This window comes from Aegilops tauschii, chromosome 5 (assembly GCF_002575655.3).
Source record: "Aegilops tauschii subsp. strangulata cultivar AL8/78 chromosome 5, Aet v6.0, whole genome shotgun sequence".
Taxonomy (NCBI): domain Eukaryota; kingdom Viridiplantae; phylum Streptophyta; class Magnoliopsida; order Poales; family Poaceae; genus Aegilops; species Aegilops tauschii.
In genome coordinates this window covers 494795958-494818268 of record NC_053039.3, presented here as the reverse complement: position 1 = coordinate 494818268, position 22311 = coordinate 494795958, and the positions used below count along the sequence as shown (strand labels likewise).

General features: G+C 53.0%; 2 protein-coding genes across 2 annotated transcripts; both read right to left on the bottom strand.

Annotated features, from left to right (window-relative positions):
- Positions 1-15997: 15997 nt before the first annotated feature.
- LOC141023062 (protein FAR1-RELATED SEQUENCE 11-like) lies at positions 15998-16438 on the bottom strand. Its single transcript, XM_073499370.1, has one exon. The coding sequence runs from the start codon at positions 16436-16438 to the stop codon at positions 15998-16000; it is 441 nt and encodes a 146-aa protein (XP_073355471.1).
- Positions 16439-18212: 1774 nt separating this feature from the next.
- On the bottom strand, positions 18213-19793 carry LOC109743534 (tuliposide A-converting enzyme 2, chloroplastic). Its single transcript, XM_020302638.4, has one exon. The coding sequence runs from the start codon at positions 19529-19531 to the stop codon at positions 18518-18520; it is 1014 nt and encodes a 337-aa protein (XP_020158227.1). The 5' UTR covers positions 19532-19793; the 3' UTR covers positions 18213-18517.
- Between the last annotated feature and the right edge of the window lie 2518 nt (positions 19794-22311).

The window sequence follows — 22311 nt, the reverse complement described above, 5'->3', positions numbered from 1 at the left end:
TGACCCAAATATGTGGCCACTCAGAAAAACACAAATACAAAAATATTCACACAACAAACCAAAAGTACACGAATCTTAAAGCAGAATCAACAGCCAAGAAAATTGACTGACACAAAATCAAATTTCAGGTGACTTACATATGGCTAAAAGCCTAAAATGCTGAATAATCTCAAGGAAGACCCTTCCCGAGTCGCCCCCGCGGGCGACAACCGGAGGAAACCTCGCACCGCCGCTCGGCTCCTCGTCCCGTCCATCGCCGCCGTCGGTGGCGTCGCCGGCCAAAGGCTGAGTGGCATAGGCGGTGGCGGGGCGGCCCCCTCCCTCGCGCTGGTTGCGGGCGTCGTGGGGTGCCTCCTCCTGCTCGACTAGTGAACCTATAAACCCCATGCCTCCTCTCTAGCTACGCTCGCGTAAGTAAGCCGTTGTGTGCGTGATTGCTCAAATTGCCATTGCATGCCAAGTCTTGAACTGTGTTCCTCTTCAATTCCGGGGCATGGGTCTCGCGGCGTTGCAACATACCGTAGGCTCGTAATCCTTTTTCTTTTTCACTTTCGCTTCGGTAGACCTCCTCCAACACAAAGACGGCTAAAATTGTCCCATACCCCTTCATAACGGAGGGCACGATGAGCAAAACTTGAAAAGAGGCCGCCCGCCCGCTGTCCCAATCGCAACGTCTACGTATTCGTATACGCGCCTTGTTTTTTTCGGCCGGTCGCCCCGCCAGCGCGCCCACCCCCATGCCCCCACGTCCTACGCTGATTACGCGCCCGCCAGCGCGCCCACCCCGCTATGTACGCGCGGATAGGCATGCATGCATGCATGGCGCGGTTACGGGCCCCGCTGCCGCCTGCCGCGCTGCACCCCCGCTGCCGCCTGCCGCCCGCTTCCGCCGTGCCGGCCTGCGGCGCCCGCTTCCGCCTCGCGTCGGCCGCCCCCACTGAGGCGCTGCCGCCTCGCCTGCCCCGCGTGCCCCGATGCCTCCTGCCCCCCGCTGCCGCGCTGCCGGCTGCCGCCTCGCCTGCCCTGCGTGCCCCGACGCCTATCGGTGGGCGCGCCCGTCCAACGCCCCCGACGAGTGCTCCCATAAAGCCGCCCCCGACCCGCGCTCGTCTCACAGAAAACGCCCCGACCCCGCCTCTCCTCTTAGAAACCGTCCCCGACCCCGCCTCTCCTCTCTCCGGCGCAATGCCTCGTGGACGCGGATGCTTCGGCCGGCGTTGGTTCGGCTGGGGAGGCGGCAGTGTAGGCGCAGGGAGCAGTCGCCGGGCGGGAGGCGGCGGTGGAGGCGGCGGCAGCGGCGGTGGACGCGTCGACAGCGGTGGTGGACGCGGCGCCGCGCCGGGCGGTCTGTGGCCCTCTAGCCTTTCCGGGCCGCAGACTGTCGATATCTACCGGCACGGCATCCCCGTGTCGCCATCGTGTCGCCTAGCACACGGCTGGCACGTGACGAGCACCGGCTATGCCACGCCTGGGCCGGCACAACCCGGTCCATGGAACCCCGAAGGTCGCCTGAACTTTTGGCAAGGCCGCGACTTCGACACCGTGGTCACCTTCTACAAGTCTCGGGGCATCCGCGCGGACGCTCCAAACGCGCCCCTCGCGCCCCCCGCTGTCCCGGTCGTGCAGGCCCGTGCCGGTCGGCGCGCTCGCGCAGGCGCCCCGGCTAATCCCGCCGCCGCGCCCGCTGCTCCATCAGGCGCCCCTGAGTTTCAGATCCCGCCGGAACTGGCGGCGATGCAAGAGGAGGGCGACCCGTTGGAGTCGCCGGGTTTGATCCGCGCGATCCGCAACTCCACGTCGGAGACCGGTTGGATGCCGCCGGCGGATATTGTTGACCCGAGGGACCCAGCAGACGAGCCGGGATACTGGCAGGCGGTCAGGGACTCGACCGATACACTAGCGCAGGAGTCGGCTACCGCGGAGGAATTTTTCGGATACTTAGGCAGTTCCGATGACTCAGACGGCGGTGAAGACGGCGGCCAGACCGTAGTGGTTGATCTTCTCAGTAGCGAGGAGGAGTAGTTAGATTTGTATTAGTGTTAATCTTTTTTCATGTAAAATTTCGTTCGAATGTAAAATATCCTAAATATGAACGAAATTATGTTGCTTCAATGAGTAATGGAATGATTGTATAATAAACAGGTCTTCGAATAGTAGACGCCCGGTGATAAGTTGAGCTCCCACGGAACCAATAAAAAGCCCCACACCACTGACATGTAAGATCCGGACTGCCATAATACGAACGGCCCCTCTGAACAGCTGCATCAATAGCAATAGATTTACTAAACCAATAATATGAAGCACCAGACGCAGCAGTAGCCTCTTCAGCACTGGGAACAAAATTTTCTGCAAATACAAGAATTTCAGCACTGGGAACAAAATTATCTGAAAATACAAAAAACTGCTACAACCAAAATCAAAAGAAATAAAAACACAGTCCAAACAACCTCAGTGTATCGAAAGCACGCACCACCGATGACAGCGCACACACATGCATGTGCCATGCACGCAAACGCACGCATACACCACGGGGTGCACCTAACAGCACCAAGCGCACGTGCATGCGCCATGCACGCAAACGCGAGGGTACGCCACAGGGTGCACCTAACATGAACACTGCACTGCACACAACCTCAGCAGGGCCGACGTAGGGCCCCACGCAAGGTTGGAACGAAAACGGAGACAAAACGAACGTTGCGTCACGTCCGGCCAGTGTTTTAGGGGTTTTTCACCAGGAAAATCCTAGGAAATGTATCGTGCGTCGGAAAAATATGAAAATTGGCATGGGTGCTGTTGAGGGTGATGCCAACGTGTGGAAAAAGTATCATGCCATTTGGCGGAGTAAAAAAAAGTAGTTGGGAACCCCCTCTGGAAGAGCGAAACGAAGCTCGTTGCACTAGGGGTACGTGATCGCATGCATGCAATTGCACCAAAGGGGGCAGACATGTGGGCACGGCTGAAGTGGGGACCCACGCAAGGTTTGAATGGAAACGGACACAAAACGCACGTTGTGTCACGTCCGGCCAGTGTTTTAGGGCATTTTTCCTGGGAAAATCCTCGGAAATGCATCGAGCGCCGGAAAAATATGCAAACTGCCGTGGGTGCTGTCGACGGTGATGCCAACGTTGTGGAAAAAGTCTCATGCCATTTGGCGGAGTCAAAAAAAACGTAGTGTGGAACCCCCCTCCGGTAGACAGAAACTAACCTCGTTGCACTAGGGTTATGTGATCGCATGCATGCAATTGCATCAAAGTGGGCAGACATGTGGGCACAGCTGACGTGGGGACCCACACAAGGTTGGAACGAAAACGGACACAAAACAAACGTTCCGTCACGTCCGGCCCGTGTTTCAGGGCATTTTCACCGGGAAAATCCTAGGAAATGCATCGAGCGTTGGAAAAATATGCGAAATGGCGTGGGTGCTGTCAACGGTGATGCCAACGTGTGAAAAAAGTTGCGTGCCATTTGGCGGAGTCAAAAAAAACATAGTGGCCTCGCGTCTTTTGTCTGACGTAAAAAAATACACGAATTGACAATATTATAGAAAAAATAAAAAACATATTTAATAATGTGATGTAACGTTACATAACTGCCTGGGCACTGCCCGGACAGTGCAGTGCACCGCCCGGGCAGGTAAGTAACGTTACATCACATTGTTAAATATGACCATGCATGGGTTAATTGACGCGGTTAATTCAGCCGGTCGCGGCGTTCTTCCGCGGCCGAGGTGGGACTAAAATGCATGGCGCCGGCCACCCGCCCGCGAGGGAAAAAAAATTAAACCGTCCGTCCGCACGCGCCTGGTGACATGGCAGGCATGCAGACGTGCCCGCGCGGCCCGCCCGCGATCAACGCGGCAGCCCCGCAGTCAACGTGCATGCGCGTCATCCGCCCCGCGTCGCACCCATCGCGGACCCACCCCCCACGTCCCCCGCCCCACTCCAGCCCGCACCCGTCGCGGCCCCTGCCGTCCGCCAATCACGCCGCCCGAGGGGCGCATGCACGTAGGCGGTTTCACGCGCGTGCCGCCTGCCGGACGCCACCGCTGCCGCCTGCCGCCGCTGTCGGCTCCTCGCCTACCGCGCGACCACTGCCGCCTGCCGATGCGCCTGCCGGACGCCACCGCTGCCGCCTGCTGCCGCTGTCGGCTCCTCGCCTGCCGGACGCCACCGCTGTCGCCTCCTCGCCTGCCAGCCGACAGGCCCGCCGCCTGGTTTGCCCCGCCGCCTGGCATGCCCCCTCCGGACGCGTCGTTCGCGGCGGCCGAGGGTCAAAGCGCCTACCCGCCTGCCGCGGGGTCATTAACGCGCCGACGTTAATAGCCCCGGCGTCCCACCCGCCACCTCCCCTCCCCCGCATCGCCCCGCCCGCAGCCCGCCGCATTATAAAGGCACACCCGTCCCTCCGACGCCCACCCCGTCCCTCCCACGCCCACACCCGCACCCGTCCCACCGACGACCACCGTCGATGGCGTTCTTCCGCGGCAGCAGCAGCACCGGTGGCGGCGGCGACGACGACGACAAACCCGGTGCATGGCCAACGAGCATCGGAGTGCCGGAGATGGTGGAGCTCCACCGATACTGCCTCCCCGTGCCGCCGGGCTGTCGTCTTCCCCGCAACTAGAAGATCGACACGGATGGCTACGCGACGGAGGAGGAGCTCCGCAACCACAGCGGCGGCCGACACAACATCGAAGGCCGCAAGAATTTCTGGCACGGGAAAGACTATTGGGAGGTCATGGCAGCCTTCCGCCTTGCGGCGGCCGGCGTGACCCCCGACCTGACGGGCCGCAGCGGCCGTCTTCGTGCACCGCCTCCACCGCACGATCGCCGCAGACGTGGCAGCGGCCACGGTGCGCAGCCGGCACCGGCGCCCGCGCCGGCCGCCCCTCCCACGCCGCCGGAGATAGAGCTGCCGCCGGAGCAGGTCATCCTCCGTGAGGACGGCGATCCGGATGACACCCCGGGGTACCACGTGGCCGTACGGGCGTCGGAGGCTGCGGCGGCGGCGGTGAAGGAAGCCCCCGAGATTGCAGCCGCAATCCAGGCGGCCGAGGCGATGGCGGCGCAGCAGGCGGCGATGGCGCCGCCGGAGTGGCAGCAGGAGTGGCAGCAGGCGCCAGCAGCGAAGGAGGAAGAGGATTCGGACGACATCCCGGTGGACTGGGACGACGTCGCGAACCGGTCCAGCAGCGACGATGACGGCGGCAACGGCCCGGCCGTGATTGACCTCATTGATAGCGACGCCGAGTAGTTTTTTTAGTGTGTTGTTTAGTTAATTTGGTTATGTAGTTCTAAGCCTAAGTACTAGACTTTATGTACGAACTTATCATCATCGAGTTCGCTCGACTATGTAAAATATCTTATCTATGTTGAATGAAATTTGAGTGAAATTTGTTTTGTCCATTTCATTTGAGAGTATTGATTTGATGATGCATTTGTACACGAATATATGGTAAAACATAAAAAATTAGTAACGATGCTCAATGTAAAGGTACATGGTTGAATGCATGTAATGAAACGAAATTTTGCGAGTGTGTGTGCATCCCGAATTTAGTCCTGCACGCATGATACGAACGAAATCACACAAGAAACACACGTCGCGGCACGTCAGGCAGCGGTTTAGGGTACTTTCGCCTAGAAAACCCTAGAAAATGCATCGGACGTCCAAAAATACCGACAATTGTCGTGCGTTCTGTGGATGGTCAAGCCAACGTGTGGAAAAAGTTACGTGATGTTTGACGGAGTAGAAAAAAATCGTAGTTGGGAACCCCCTCTCCGGCAGACCAAAAAGTAGCTGGTTGCACTGGGGTTACGTGATCGCATGCATGCAAGTGGACCAAATTGTGCGTACACGTGGGCACGGCCAACGTAGGCCCCCACGCAAGGTTGGAATGAAAACAGATACAAAACGAACGTTGCGTCACGTCCGGCCAGTGTTTTAGGGGTTTTTCACCGGGAAAATCCTAGGAAATGTATCGTGCGTCGGAAAAATATGAAAATTGGCATGGGTGCTCTTGAGGGTGATGCCAACGTGTGGAAAAAGTATCATGCCATTTGGCGGAGTAAAAAAAAGTAGTTGGGAACCCCCTCTGGAAGAGCGAAACGAAGCTCGTTGCACTAGGGGTACGTGATCACATGCATGCAATTGCACCAAAGTGGGCAGACATGTGGGCACGGCTGAAGTGGGGACCCACGCAAGGTTTGAACGGAAACGGACACAAAACGCACGTTGCGTCACGTCCGGCTAGTGTTTTAGGGCATTTTTCCTGGGAAAATCCTAGGAAATGCATCGAGCGCCGGAAAAATATGCAAACTGCCGTGGGTGCTGTCGACGGTGATTCCAACGTTGTGGAAAAAGTCTCGTGCCATTTGGCGGAGTCAAAAAAACGTAGTGTGGAACCCCCCTCCGGTAGACAGAAACTAACCTCGTTGCACTAGGGTTACGTGATCGCATGCATGCAATTGCATCAAAGTGGGCAGACATGTGGGCACAGCTGACGTGGGGACCCACACAAGGTTGGAACGAAAACGGACACAAAACGAACGTTGCGTCACGTCCGGCCCGTGTTTCAGGGCATTTTCACCGGGAAAATCCTAGGAAATGCATCGAACGTCAGAAAAATATGCGAAATGGCGTGGGTGCTGTCAACGGTGATGCCAACGTGTGAAAAAAGTTGCGTGCCATTTGGCGGAGTAAAAAAAAACATAGTGGCCTCGCGTCTTTTGTCTGACGTAAAAAAATACACGAATTGACAATATTATAGAAAAAATAAAAACATTTTTTATAATGTGATGTAACGTTACATAACTGCCCGGGCATTGCCCGGACAGTGCAGTGCACCGCCCGGGCAGGTAAGTAACGTTACATCACATTGTTAAATATGATCATGCATGGGTTAACTAACGCGGCTATTTAAGCCGGTCGCGGCGTTCTTCCGCGGCCGAGGTGGGACTAAAATGCATGGCGCCGGCCGCCCGCCCGCGAGGGAAAAATAATTAAACCGTCCGTCCGCACGCGCCTGGTGATGTGGCAGGCATGCAGACGTGCCCTTGCGGCCCGCCCGCGATCAACGCAGCAGCCCCGCAGTCAACGTGCATGCGCGTCATCCGCGCCGCGTCGCACCCGTCACGGACCCACCCCCCACGTCCCCCGCCCCACGCCAGCCCGCACCCATCGCAGCCCCTGCCGTCCGCCAATCACGCCGCCCGAGGCGCGCATGCACGCAGGCGGTTTCACGCGCGTGCCGCCTGCCGGACGCCACCGCTGACGGCTCCTCGCCTGCCGCGCGACCACTGCCGCCTGCCGCTGCGCCTGCCGGACGCCACCGCTGTCGCCTCCTCGCCTGCCAGCCGACAGGCCCGCCGCCTGGTTTGCCCCGCCGCCTGGCATGCCCCCTCCGGACGCGTCGTTCGCGGCGGTCGAGGGTCAAAGCGCCTGCCCGCCTGCCGCGCGGTCACCGCGCCGACGTTAATAGCCCCGGCGTCCCACCTGCCACCTCCCCTCCCCCGCATCGCCCCGCCCGCAGCCCGCCGCTTTATAAAGGCACACCCGTCCCTCCGACGCCCACCCCGTCCCTCCCACGCCCACACCCGCACCTGTCCCACCGACGACCACCGTCGATGGCATTCTTCCGCGGCACCAGCAGCACCGGTGGCGGCGGCGACGACGACGACAAACCCGATGCATGGCCGACGAGCATCGGAGTGCCGGAGACGGTGGAGCTCCACCGATACTGCCTCCCCGTGCCGTCAGGCTGTCGTCTTCTCCGCAACTGGAAGATCGACGCGGATGGCTACGCGACGGAGGAGGAGCTCCGACACAACATCGAAGGCCGCAAGAATTTTTGGCACGGGAAAGACTATTGGGAGGTCATGGCAGCCTTCCGCCTTGCGGCGGCCGGCGTGACCCCCGACCTGACGGGCCGCAGCGGCCGTCTTCGCGCACCGCCTCCACCGCACGATCACCGCAGACGTGGCGGCGGCCATGGTGCGCAGCCGGCACCTGCGCCCGCGCCGGCCGCCCCTCCCTCGCCGCCGGAGATAGAGCTGCCGCCGAAGCAGGTCATCCTCCGCGAGGACGGCGATCCGGATGACACCCCGGGGTACCACGTGGTCGTACGGGCGTCGGAGGCTGTGGCGGCAGCGGCGGCGGTGAAGGAAGCCGCCGAGATTGCGGCCGCAATCCAGGCGGCCGAGGCACTGGCGGCGCAGCAGGCGGCCCAGGTGCTGGCGGCGCAGCAGGCGGCGCTGGCGCCGCCGGAGTGGCAGCAGGCGCCGGCAGCGGAGGAGGAAGAGGATTCGGACGACGTCCCGGTGGACTGGGACGACGTCGCAAACCGGTCCAGCAGCGGCGATGACGGCGGCAACGGCCCGGCCGTGATTGACCTCATTGATAGCGACACCGAGTAGTTTTTTTAGTGTGTTGTTTAGTTAATTTGGTTATGTCATTCTAAGCCTAAGTACTAGACTTTATGTATGAACTTATCATCATCGAGTTCGCTCGAGTATGTAAAATATCTTATCTATGTTGAATGAAATTTGAGTGAAATTTGTTTTGTCCATTTCATTTGAGAGTATTGATTTGATGATGCATTTGTACACGAATATATGGTAAAACATAAGAAATTAGTAACGATGCTCAATGTAAAGGTACATGATTGAATGCATGTAATGAAACGAAATTTTGCGAGCGTGTGCATCCCGAATTTAGTCCTGCACGCATGATATGAACGAAATCACACAAGAAACACACGTCGCGGCACGTCCGGACAGCGGTTTAGGGTACTTTCGCCTAGAAAACCCTAGAAAATGCATCGGACATCAAAAAATACCGACAATTGCCGTGCGTTCTGTGGATGGTCAAGCCAACGTGTGGAAAAAGTTACGTGACGTTTGACGGAGTAGAAAAAAACCGTAGTTGGGAACCCCCTCTCCGGCAAACCAAAAAGTAGCTGGTTGCATTGGGGTTACGTGATCGCATGCATGCAAGTGGACCAAATTGTGCGTACACGTGAGCACGGCCAACGTAGGCCCCCACGCAAGGTTGGAACGAAAACGGATACAAAACGAACGATGCGTCACGTCCGGCCAGTGTTTTATTGATTTTTTAAGGGAAAACCCTAGAAAATGCATCGAGCGTCGGAAAAATATGCAAATTGGCGTGGGCGCTGTGGATGGTGATGCCAACGTGTGGAAAAAGTTTCGTGACGTTTGACAGAGTAGAAAAAAACCGTAGTTGGGAACCCCCTCTCCGGCAGACCGAAAAGTAGCTGGTTGCACTGGGGCTACGTGATCGCATGCATGCAAGTGCACCAAAGTGTGCGTACACGTGGGCACGGCCAACGTAGGCCCCCACGCATGGTTGGAACGAAAACGGATACAAAACGAACGTTGCGTCATGTCCGGCAAGTGTTTTATTGATTTTTTACAGGGAAAACCCTAGAAAATGCATCGAGCGTCGGAAAAATATGCAAATTGGCGTGGGGCGCTGTGAATGGTGATGCCAACTTGTGGAAAAAGTTTCGTGACGTTTGACGGAGTAGAAAAAAAACCGTAGTTGGGAACCCCCTCTCCGGCAGACCGAAAAGTAGCTGGTTGCACTGGGGCTACGTGATCGCATGCATGCAAGTGCACCAAAGTGTGCGTCCACGTGGAACGTCCAACGTAGGCCCCCACGCAAGGTTGGAACGAAAACGGATATAAAACGAACGTTGCGTCACGTCCGGCCAGTGTTTTATTGATTTTTGACCGGGAAAACCCTACAAAATGCATCGAGCGTCGGAAAAATATGCAAATTGGCGTGGGCGTTGTGGATGGTGATGCCAACGTGTGGAAAAAGTTTCGTGACGTTTGACGGAGTAGAAAAAACCGTAGTTGGGAACCCCCTCTCCGGCAGACCGAAAAATAGCTGGTTGCACTGGGGCTATGTGATCGCATGCATGCAAGTGCACCAAAGTGTGCGTACACGTGGGCACGGCCAATGTAGGCCCCTACGCAAGGTTGGAACGAAAACGGATACAAAACGAACGTTGCTTCACGTCCGGCCAGCGTTTTATTGATTTTTGACAAGGAAAACCCTAGAAAATGCATCGAGCGTCGGAAAAATATGCAAATTGGCGTGGGCGCTGTGGATGGTGATGCCAACGTGTGGAAATAGTTTCGTGACGTTTGACGGAGTAGAAAAAAAACCGTAGTTGGGAACCTCCTCTCTGGCAGACCGAAAAGTAGCTGGTTGCACTGGGGCTACGTGATCGCATGCATGCAAGTGCACCAAAGTGTGCGTACACGTGGGCACAGCCAACGTAGGCCCCCACGCAAGGTTGGAACGAAAACGGATACAAAACGAACGTTGCGTCACGTCCGGCCAGTGTTTTATTGATTTTTGACCGGGAAAACCCTAGAAAATGCATCGAGCGTCGGAAAAATATGCAAATTGGCGTGGGTGCTGTGGATGGTGATGCCATCGTGTGGAAAAAGTTTCGTGACGTTTGACGGAATAGAAAAAAACCGTAGTTGGGAACCCCCTCTCCGGCAGACCGAAAAGTAGCTGGTTGCACTCGGGCTACGTGATCGCATGCATGCAAGTGCACCAAAGTGTGTGTACACGTGGGCACAGCCAACGTAGGCCCCCACGCAAGGTTGGAACGAAAACGGATACAAAACGAACGTTGCCTCACGTCCGGCCAGTGTTTTATTGATTTTTGACCGGGAAAACCCTAGAAAATGCATCGAGCGTCCGAAAAATATGAAAATTGGCGTGGGTGCTGTCGACAGGTGATGCGAACGTGTGGAAAAAGTCTCGTGCCATTTGGCGGAGTGAAAAAAAAGTACCTACCAATCAATGTATTTCCGATAATGGTTGTTTTAAAAAACGAACGCAAGTAATGATTGGGAAAAAAACTAATGAATGGGTTCTTAGAAAAAAATTAATAGATAGGCCCCGCGTATACATGCATATCCATCGAGGGTCAAAGCCCAAGTGGACGCCGCCTCCACGCCTCCACGATCGCCAGTCCACGCCGCGTCAACTCCTCCACGCCGCCTCCACGATCGCCTCCCCCGACGCCATCTGCGGCCGACGCTGCCCCCGACGCCACCTCACGCCGCCTCCACGATCGCCTCCCCGACGCCATCTTCGGCCGACGCCGCCCCCGACGCCACCTCACGCCGACGCCATCTGCCACCGACGCCAGCTCACGCCGACGCACCAGACAGCGACTGCCCCGACACGATCTGCCCCGACGCCATCTGCGGCCAACGCCGTCGCCCCCGTCGCCACGTAACGCCGACGCCCCCAAGTTGGTCAACACAGATTCGGACCTACTTGCATGTTTCATGTGCTTTATCATGGATAACCTTGATCCTAGAATTTTTTGTCCTAGATCATTAGAGTGTGTAGTTAGTGCACTAAGTACTGCGTAAATACATGCATGCATGAGTGGCTGATACATGCACTGTAGATACCATAGTTTTTCTTAGTTCTGTCAAAACCACCTAAGTGTTTGGCTATAGTGTAGTTTTCCCAAACACACACTAAGTTGCACCTTGGAATATGTAATGTGAATGAGATTATATATCTATGAATTTTATTTGCAGGTTGTGACCGACGCCATCTGCCACCAACGCCACCGTGCCGTCGTCCCCCAGGGCCGGCCCTGATCCCATGGCACGAGGTACTATGCATTCATCATGTTTATCATGTACCCATATAAAGTAGCTAACAATATTTTTGCTCCTATTCCTAGCAACGGTGGAGTACGGAGATACTTTTTGTTCGGTTGAGAAGTGGTGTGTCTTGGTTAGCAAACTAAACTCTAGGCAGAAAAAGCGTTTTGCAAGCACTAGTCTGGAAAAAATGCTGATGATTCCTAGTGTGCTCATGCGAAAATGTTTGCTCAAGTTCATTATTAAATCATATGCGTTGGACAGAAAAAGGTTCATCATGCCATCAAAAAATGGTGCGATATCATTGCGCACCGAAGATGTGTTTGACATTTTCGGGCTACAGAACAAGGGCAAAGATGCCATGAAAGCGCTAGGAAAAGGGGGGTTAAAGGCGAAGGTGAAGGTGCCTAGTCGCTTTCTAGATTCCAATACGGGGGAAATGATGATAGACGAGCTGATTGAGAACATCGTTGCCAGTGGCACGTACGATGATGATTTTCTCTGTAGAATTGTTCTGGTTCTTCTAGGCACGGTTCTTGCACCGCAGTCCACGAAAGAAGTTCCTAATGCTTATTACAAGTTAGTGCACGATGTGGAGGCCATCAAAGCATTTAATTGGAACGCGTTTACTTTACGCGTTTGTGTTGAAGGCTTCACAAAGACCTTATCAGATCTTACAAAATTTACTTGGCCGATCGGAAACCTTGCCCTCCTACAGGTAAATCTTATGTTATATTTGTTTCTTTCGAACTATAGTTTGTGAAAAAAAATTGCTAATATACTTCATGTTCATGCAGTACTTGTTTTGGGAGAAAGTGCAGCCACTGGATGATGAGGCATTTGATCCATTGGCTCATGAATATCCATTGATGCTTAATTGGTCAGAAGATGAGGCTAAGAAGCGTGACGCGTACGACACGTCATACGGCCGTGGTAATGGGACGGTAAGTTACTATTAATATGTTACTATTTCGTACTGCATGCACTTATGTTACTATTTATATGTTGAGAAATTTATATTGATTTTACCTGTCACAGATTGATGACGTGATAAGTGAGAAGTACAGGCAGACATTAATTGCTCAACAAGGAAGAAAGGCGGAGGAAGAATTAGAGCAAGAATTAGAGCAAGAAGATCGTGCCAAAAAAAGAAAGATAATAGAGATGAGGCTTCATCGAGCAGGGATAGTACATTAGATCAAGTGATGAAATGCATCAAAGATATGCAAAAAGAAATTAGACTTCTCCCTCAAAAATGTGCTGAGGTAATATGAGTGATGTTCAGTTTACATTGGATTATTCATAATTTATGCATGTAGTTAATGCTTTCGATGTGTCATTGCAGATAGTAGTGGAGAAGCTGGAGAAGAAAGGTCTTGTATTCAAGCCAAACAAGGGGTCTGATGATGACATTGAGTTTGTGGAGCATAGTAAAGACTGGGTGGGGAAGTATGGTCCATCAAAATACAAATCATCAAAATATTGGACAGATGTAAAATCAACTCCTGCAAAAGAAGATATGGACAACAGGGTGGACGCATCCTTCACCACTGGGAACGGGAATAAATTGGCACGTGAGAAAGGTGTGCATCACAACACACCTGGTACATGAGATGAAGGCGACCCCTTCGTTATTGAGGACAATGGTAATTCACCCAACCCATCTCTTGCGACGGTAGACACAAATGACTTTCCGGCTATTACTTCAACCCCCAAGAATATGAATGAAGTGTCAGACGGGTCTAGCGCCGATAAATCTGAGGAGATTAGTATGGATAGTCTGAACACCCGTATTAAAAATGCGAAAGAAAATGGCACTCCGGAGAATGATGGGAAGGAGAATGATGGGAAACGCAAGAGGAAACAGTCAAAATATTGTCTTTCACCTTACCAGCAGAACGGTGGACGTAAACATGCAAAGAAAAGTAAGTGCTAGGTAATGTATTCTTGCAACATACTTCTGTCCTTGCATGCACACTTTATTAACTCATTGTTTCTTACTATTTTAGGTCTGTTTGGTATAAGAGCTACTATGATTAATACTGATTACATTAATGAGGATCACATAGAGGCCGCGAAGGTTTATATCCGGACACTGGCAGACTCGGAGAAGCTTTGCAGCAAAACTGTCGTGCACATGACGGGAATTGGTGGGGAAACATGTACACCTGAAATGCTTGAAGCCATCATTTCGAAAAAGTGGTTGCATGGCGGTGTAAGTATTAGCAATAATTTATTAAGTTGTACATGTCATTTACATAAATTATCTAATAGGCGTATTGTTGTTATGTTATTTTGTAGGTCATCAATAGTTATGGGCCCATTAGTGGGCTGAATCGGCCGCCCTAGTCGCCTTCGGGCTAGATTTGGGCAGGTTCTGCCAGCTACTATGGGTCCGGCAGAGGTATTTGGGCATTTTTTTTCGAACTTGCTATTTTGGACAGAAGCAGCGGCCGGCCGCATACATTTCATAACAGTACAAAGGGAATCACAGTACAAAATAGCAGCGCCCGGCCGCATTTTATCACAGTACAAGAAATACAAATCAGGTGTACAAATCATCATAAAAAAATAAACAGAATTTCGAAACTGCATATATAAACAGTACAAATCATCACGTAACAGTACAAATCAAGTTTTCTGACACACATGTGCGAATAAAAATAGCATAGGTTATTTAGACATGACTCATGCGACCACTTTTATTCTTCTAACCAACCAAGCTGCTTCTCTACGCCCGATTCCTGAACAAAATATAAAAAATTTGGGTGAGAAAATATAGTCGGTGGAATCAAATTGGCAACAAAACAAAAAGGTAGCAACTTACTTCTCGTTCGGACTACATGTAGCCTTGTTATGACCTGGGAGACTACACAGACTGCACAAAGGACCACTTTTCTTCTCTGTAAAATCTTTTGGCCTACCATTCTTTGTAACGTCGGGGCCACCCTTCGATCGCCCCTTCTTAGGTGCACCCTTCGTCGAAACTTTCTGAGGATCACCAATACCAGGCTCAACTTGTTGTACCGGACATGCCTCCTTCTTAAGCATAGCATACCTTCTACTTCCTATAAGTTCCTCCTCTGAAATCTTTTTCTGCGCTATTATGTTGTCCAGACACTTCATCAACTCGTCGAACAAGAAGGGATCATTTGCTGCAACATGAGCAGCTTCTGCGGTTTTAATGGTTATTGCACTATACCATTCTCTCTCCAATGGCCCTGACCAACCCCATCCAAACATATCACTCTTCCGCTGCACAGGCAACCCATCTCTCGCATGTTTGGACAACCGATGCAGGACACAACACTTTGGTATTTCAGTTAAGTTCAGATGATGGAGAACAAACAGAATGTGTTTGCATGGCAGCCCTTTCCGAACCATCCTAAGACAACTGCATGTAATAGTTTCTTGTGAGTTACCTGGTTCATAAACAACATTGTACCTGAACTTGTGGTTATCCTTCCATGTCACCATGAATGTCTGACGCCCAATTCCCACGAGCGTCTCAAATATCTCCAGCTGACCCATCTTATGCAAATCATCTTGCAGGATGTAGAAATTAGCAGGTGTGAATACTTTGGCAGCATGCTCCTCAAGGGCCTTATATTCAGTAACTGACGGTGGTTCCTTCTGGAATGCCTCGCAGTCATCGTACGCCTCGTTCTCACGCAGGCAAACTATACAGTTCTCATAATGCACCACCAAATCAACAATTGTCATACCGTAGTCCAGGTGAAGGTGAAGGCAGGAGTTGAGGCTTTCACTCCTCTGGTTACTTTGCATACCAAGGAAAAAACCATCGGAAAGATATGAAGCTGCCCAAAGTCTCCTCTTCCTGTACATCCTGTCAAGCCACTCTTCAGTTCTATCCGTCTTCCACTTATCATAGAAAGCTTTCCATCTCTGCTCAAAGTTCGCTTGAGAGGTGGCATAGTACAGGAGCGATCTGAACTCATCCAGTGACTTGTAATGCAGGTGCCTCTGCATATTTTTCTCGATATGCCAGGAGCAAAGACGATGGAAAACATCTGAAAGGACAGTCCGAATAGCCCGGATCATTGCAGCGTCACCGTCTGTGATTATTGACTTTGGCTTCACCTGACAGTTTGCCTTCATAAATGTCTGCAGCAGCCACACGTATGTCCCTTCCGTCTCGTCAGCAATGATGGCACAACCAAACACTGTGGTGCAACGGTGGTTGTTAACTCCGACAAAGGGGACGAACGGCATACCGTATCTGTTCATCTTATACGTGCTATCAAACATGACCACATCTCCGTAGTCCTGATAGTCCCTCCGCGACTGTGCATCGCACCAAAACATACTCTTCAGTCGCCCTTCCTTGTCACGCACATACTCAAAAAAAACTCAGGGTCCTTCTCCTTCCTACTCCTCATAATGCCAACTGCCGTCTCTGCATCACCCTTTGCAATGAGCTTCATTTTTTCTCTGCAACAAAGATTGTAAATGTCCCTCCTGATAAGCCTGCACTTATCGTACGAACCGTATCTGCTGATGAAGTTGTCCATTATAATATGCTTTCTTATCCCGGCCGCTTCCATCGCCAATATCTCGGCCCTCTGGCCATCTCCAATCCGTCTGTGTGACCACAAAAAACAAACCTCGTCGGGCCGAGCCATCGCGTGGTTGTGATCATCCACGAATGATGCGACGAACCAAACGCCACGTTCTCTGTCCAGCTTCACCACCATATGTGCACCGCAGTCGCAACGAGTCTCCGGTCTAAGCCTGCACTTGCGGCCCTCCATGGTTATGAACTTGCTCTGCCTTCTCCCTGCCCTGGAGCAAAGAAACCGCCGGTACCGTATCATTCCCGAAGCACCTCGTTCACCTTCTGTTTCCTGATGCTAAACCCGTGCTCTCTGGCGTGATTGTTGTAGAATATGTATGCATCCCCTTGCGACCGAAAGGTCATAGCCATGACCTTCCAATGTGTCTCAAGCATCTTCTGTTGCCTTTGAGCCTCCTCAATATCGATCTCTCCCTCATCGTGATCAACGCTAGGACCATCTGACTCCTCCTACAACATTCATTTGAAAATATATATGTCAATTACTATCATTTAAATCATAGTATTGATCGATGTACAACATCTATCAACTAACCTGGCTCAAGTTATCTGCAAATGATTCCTGCCAACTATGTTGCACATTGTCAACATCCACATCTTCCTGCAAATTTGTACACAAAGATATATAGTTAGCCATGAGATATTTTGCAAATTCAAAAATAAAATCAAAATATACGCCACTTACGTTTTCACTATTTGCGCCATGTTCATTATTATGAAAATCATCCGGAGGTAAGATATCATATGACGAGATGGAATCATTGTCGCTGCTCTCATCATCTTCGTTCAAATTTTCGTTATCAGTCTTAGTCACCTTATCAGTATCATTCTCGTCCCTCCCGAATGCGGATTCTTTCTCCATGTCAACACGCCTAACTCACAGAACTGCAAAACATTTGAAGTGTTGATTACAACAAGGACAAAAACTCATGTTGGTTTGCAAAAAAAGAGAAAGACGTGTAATCCCTGAACCCAGCAGCTACCATGAATTTTTTCTTAATGCAATGGTTCAAACAACACTTTTTAGTGTTGTGTGAAACAACTAGTTGAGGTTGCCCAGCGGTGTGTGCATATTGTGTGATGTCGTCATAAAAAAATATAGCGTTCTTTAAATTAAGCATGTCCTCCACTTACATCCTAGATTCGCCACTTAACTAGCCCTAACTTCCATCCATCATGCCCGCTAGGTTTAGATGACAAACCTTGCCCCGCGGTGTAGGCGTCGCCGGCGTTCGACGACGGCAGCTGTCCCCGCCTTGAATCTAGCAGCCGACGACGTGCACGACGAGCCACCGGCCGGATGTTTGGCAGGATCCGCGACGGGGGGTGGGGAGAGTGGTGTGGAGGCGGCGTGGCACGTCGGGCCCTTCACGTCCGGGCGGTGGAAGATGACGGTGAGATGCGGCGACGCACGCCGTTGGGACGGCGACGGCGGCGTCTGACGGAGTCGGACGGCGGCGTCTGACGGAGTCGGACGGCGGCGTCGGACGGGGTCGGAGGGCGGCGATCCGCGGCGGCGGCGACCGGATGGGGCGGGCGAGTAGACGGGCCTTCACGTCCGGGCGGTGGACGATGACGGTGAGATGCGGCGATGCACGCCGTTGGGACGGCGACGGCGACGTCGGACGGGCTCGGACGGCGGCGATCCGCGGCGGCGGCGATCGGATGGGGCGGGCGAGTAGACGGGTGGGCGGGCGAGTAGATCGTGCTGGCAGTTTGTTTGTATTTTTTTTCATGCACACGGTCTACGTACGCCACCCACAACTGTATAATATGAGGTGGGCATACCCTTCTTTCGTATGACCATTCTGCCCTTCTACGTTTTGTGTGTGTGGGGGTCTACCGAAGCAAGCCCCTTTCTTTTTCTTTTCGATTGATGACATGGCGTATGGTTGCATGGTCACCACACGTTTGACGTTGTGCTCTAACGCTAGCTCCATAGAACCTGCGCCTTTATAAACCTCGAGCACGTCGAAGATCGATCGAGCCCCTCTTTCATCCATTCATCATACTTATCCGTTCCAAAGTTCAAGGGGCCGCCGGAGTGCACGGCACACGTGCACTCTCCGGCCGCCAGTGAACAAAGCCATCTGTCACTGCTGTCACAAACAAGCCCATCTGCTTCCAAGAAGAATCGAAAACAGAGGTAACAGCAACACGCATTCTCACTCTACACTTATTCTCTAGTATCTCATACTACCACTGGCCTGATCACCGCGCTGCCAGACCAGACAATGAGTGAGGTATATGTAGCTAGCTAGGAGTGACTGACGAACTCCGCGACGGTGGCCATGTGCGCGGCGGCCTTGGGCGACTGGAGGTTGTTGAGGAAGTAGCAGTGCCCCTCGCCGGGCGTCTCGTACAGCCGCGCCTGCCCGCCCCAGCCGCTGCCCCGGAGCGCGTCCACGTACGCGCGCTGCCACGGCCCCAGCCCGTCCTGCCCCGACTTGGTCACCAGCACGCGCCCGGCGCCGAGCCGCCGCCACGCGTCCGCCGGCAGCGCCATCGGGTCCACGTACGGGTGCTCCGTCCCGTACCGCCCCGCGCAGATGAACCCCCACGATCGCTCCGCCCACGGGCCCGCGTGCCCGCCCAGGAAGTACGGGTCCAGCAGCGCCACGCCCTTGATCCGCCCTTTGCCGTCGTCCTGACCCAGGCCCTGCTGCCCCACGCGCATTGCGAGGTTGTGCGCGATGTTACCGCCGGCGCTATCGCCGGCGACGAACAGCCGGGACATGTCCCCGTGCTTGGACAGCCAGGACGCGCCGTAGCCGGAGCCGTTGCGGGCGTTGGAGAGCACCCACTGGAGCGCCGTCCAGGAGTCGTCGTAGGCGGCCGGCAGCGTGTGCTCCGGCGCCAGGCGGTAGTTCACCGAGACCGCGATGACGCCCGCCCTGGCCGCCAGCACGTTGAGGTAGTTGTGGTACACGGGGCCGAAGGCCGACTCGACGACGAACGCGCCGCCGTGGAAGTAGAGGAGCACCGGGAGCCTGCCGCGGCGGCTCGGCCGGTAGAGCCTGACGGCGAGGCCCGTGCCCTGGTCGATGACGACGTCGGTGGAGGCGACGCCGGTGCGCGCGTCCACGGACGGCGGCACCACGCTGGTGCCCATCAGCCGCTGCACCCGCCCGCTCTGGTACTGGATGAGGAAGGGCGTGAAGTCGAACTTGACCGCGTCGCCGTTGGAGCGGCCGCGCAATGCCGAGACGCCCTCCCCGAGAGCCGAGCAGAGCGCGAGGAGGAGGGAGACGAACAGAGCTCGCGTGGCCATGATGACTTGCTGGCTAGAGCACGGAGCGCGGAGGGAGGGGGCAGTGCGCGCGGCCGCGAGTGACCCGCACTGTGCCGCGGTACTCCCGGTGCGGTGTGAGTGCAGTGGCCCGGGGCGCGCACGCACGCACGCTCATATATATACATGCACGCGCGCACCGGTCGACGCGGCGGGCACGGTGGGCAGCGCGCACCGGGCGGTCGATGGTGCGCGAGGTGCTTGTGCGGGAAGCGACGGATGGCGTGCGCGATGTACGTGGCTCGGGTCAATGCGGAGCATGCGCTGAGTGCCGTCTCCATAGTGGGGCGGCTCGGCACACTCGCGCGCGAGCCATTACTAGTGGTGGCCCGTAACCATCCGGCCGGCGCCTAGTGCTTAAGTGCGCGGACCTATCCATCCATCCTCCCCGTCGACCGTCACTCACGCCCAGCCTCGTCGTAACCGGCGCGTGGTTAATCAAGGCGGGCGCGAGTTATGTTACTATAGACCGACAAACGGCCGTCGGTAGCTAGGAGGGTTTTGGAGTGCGTTCAATCAATCCAACGCCTACGTTGTTCATCAATCAAACGTACGTTTCGTCACGGGCCTAGTCCATTAATGCCAACTGTTGGTATGGTGGGAGGGTTTTGGAGCACGTACTCCGGAGTACGTGTGGACGGACGCTGGGCGCTCCAGTTGGCTTCTGCGGACGGAGATCGGCCGTTGTAGACCCAGCGTGTCACTTTGGTGCCTTGTGGGTTGTGAGTTGTGACCCTGGGCGAAGCTACTTTCCACGACCACTTTGCATTGCGTCCTCTCGTCGTGCGAGCGCCTGCAGATGGCGGGACGCGTTTACTGCGCCATGGCTGGCGGCCTGGCGTTTCACTTACTAATTGCGCCGTTGCACGAGGCTACCTGGACGGGTTGTCTCCTCTACATTAGTGTGCCATGCATTTACTAGCGAAACTCCGAAAGCCATCGGCGGGTAGCACGAACGCTGGCCCGTCCGTTACCGGGTCTGGCCAGGACTGACGCCATGTGTGCACTGGCGTGCGTGAGCTCGCTCTCTCCTTCTGTGCTGCAATGGTCTCTGGCCGTTGGAAGCTTGGAATGGTAAATGCAGGGCAGAGCAGAGGAGGCAAGTGTGAAGAGTGAAGACACTGTGGGTCTCTGGCACGAGCATGTGGGTGTGAATTGTATCGGTCTCAGGCGGTTTGGCGCAGCATGGCGACGAGCTCAACGGCCACGCCACGCCATGGCGGTACGCCTGTATGATTCGCTCGGGCCCGGGTTTATGGGAGGGGGTTTCCGTTCTCGTGATCAAGGGATGGGATTGGATTTGCTTGTGAGCGACCGCAACGTGCCCGGAGTGTGTGTGTTCCAGGCTCTCGGTGTCACGAGCATGGATTGAAGCGTGGAATCGTGTTATCGTAGTACACAAGATGTCCACTTTTCGGAACCGAGAGAATGCGGCACGTAATAAACTGGGTGTGCTGGGACGGGACGAGGGATGGACACCATATTTTGCCGAACTCGTCTGGTCCCGTCTCAACGCCTGCCATCACAATCATCAAATTCAAAATTATATACACATGTAATTGTCCCAATCCCCTCAAAAGAAAAATTGCTCCAACAATAAATTACACAAGTAACGTTTTTTTCTCATGAAATATAAATAAAGTACAACAAACAGCAAATTTAGCGTAGCTCCGCCCATTAATCGGTTCGGTATAAAAAATACAAAAAAAATACAACATATCCCTAATTATAAGTACTATTAGAATCATTTTTAGGAGCATTAAAATCATTTTAATTATCCTATATTTCATTACAACTCCTATTTTAGGTGTTTTGGGATTTTGATCTAGGCCATGGGGTTGGGCTGTATAAACCTAGCTTACATCGTTCCGCTGGTGGGAAAAAACAAATAGGGCTATATGTTTTCTTTTTGTTGCTTCTTTTCCTTATTATACAAAATATATTTTTTGTCGCCCCACATTTTTTTGTGTTTCGTTCAATGATTTTATAGATTTTGTTCTAAGTAGCTAACAATTTGTTTCATATACATAAAATTACTTTCTGTCACAACTCAATGCCATAAAAAATGTTTTTGAATATCTAAAAATACATCCTTTTCAAATATAGGAGCATTTTTTTTGTACATATGCATTTTATTTGCAGTACACAATTTTACATTTCAAACTGATATACAAGATTATTTCAAAATAATATAAATCTTGAGATTATTACAAAGGAAAAAGGAGGAACATGTACTCCCTCCTTCCTTGAAAGAGTGTACTTTCAACTTTGTTGGAAAGTCAAACTTTTTTATGTTTGACCATATTTATACAATAATAGACCAACATTTATGCCATTAAATTAGTAGCATTAGATTCATGATAAAATATATTTTCATCATATACCTATTTGGTTTCATAAGCATTGACATATTTTTGTAAAAACTCGGTCAAACTTTGAGATAGTTTGACCTTCCAACAAAGTTGAAAGTACACTCTTTCAAGAACGGAGGGAGTATATGTTAGTAGGTTGTGCTAGGGGGCGGCCCATTGTTTTTTTCCTTTATGCGTTTCCGGTAGTTGTCGCTTAAGGATGCATTAGGGAGTGCGGCTAAACTTCGCTCGAAGCGAGAGCAAGCGTGCATTCGCCTCAAGCGACTAGTTACTGGGCCGACCCAACGCTGGGAAGCACACTGCCTTTCTTTTCCTTTTCCTTTTTATTTTATTATTAACAATTCTGGAATGCGAAATAATATATTTAATATTTTAAAAGCGTTCATCATG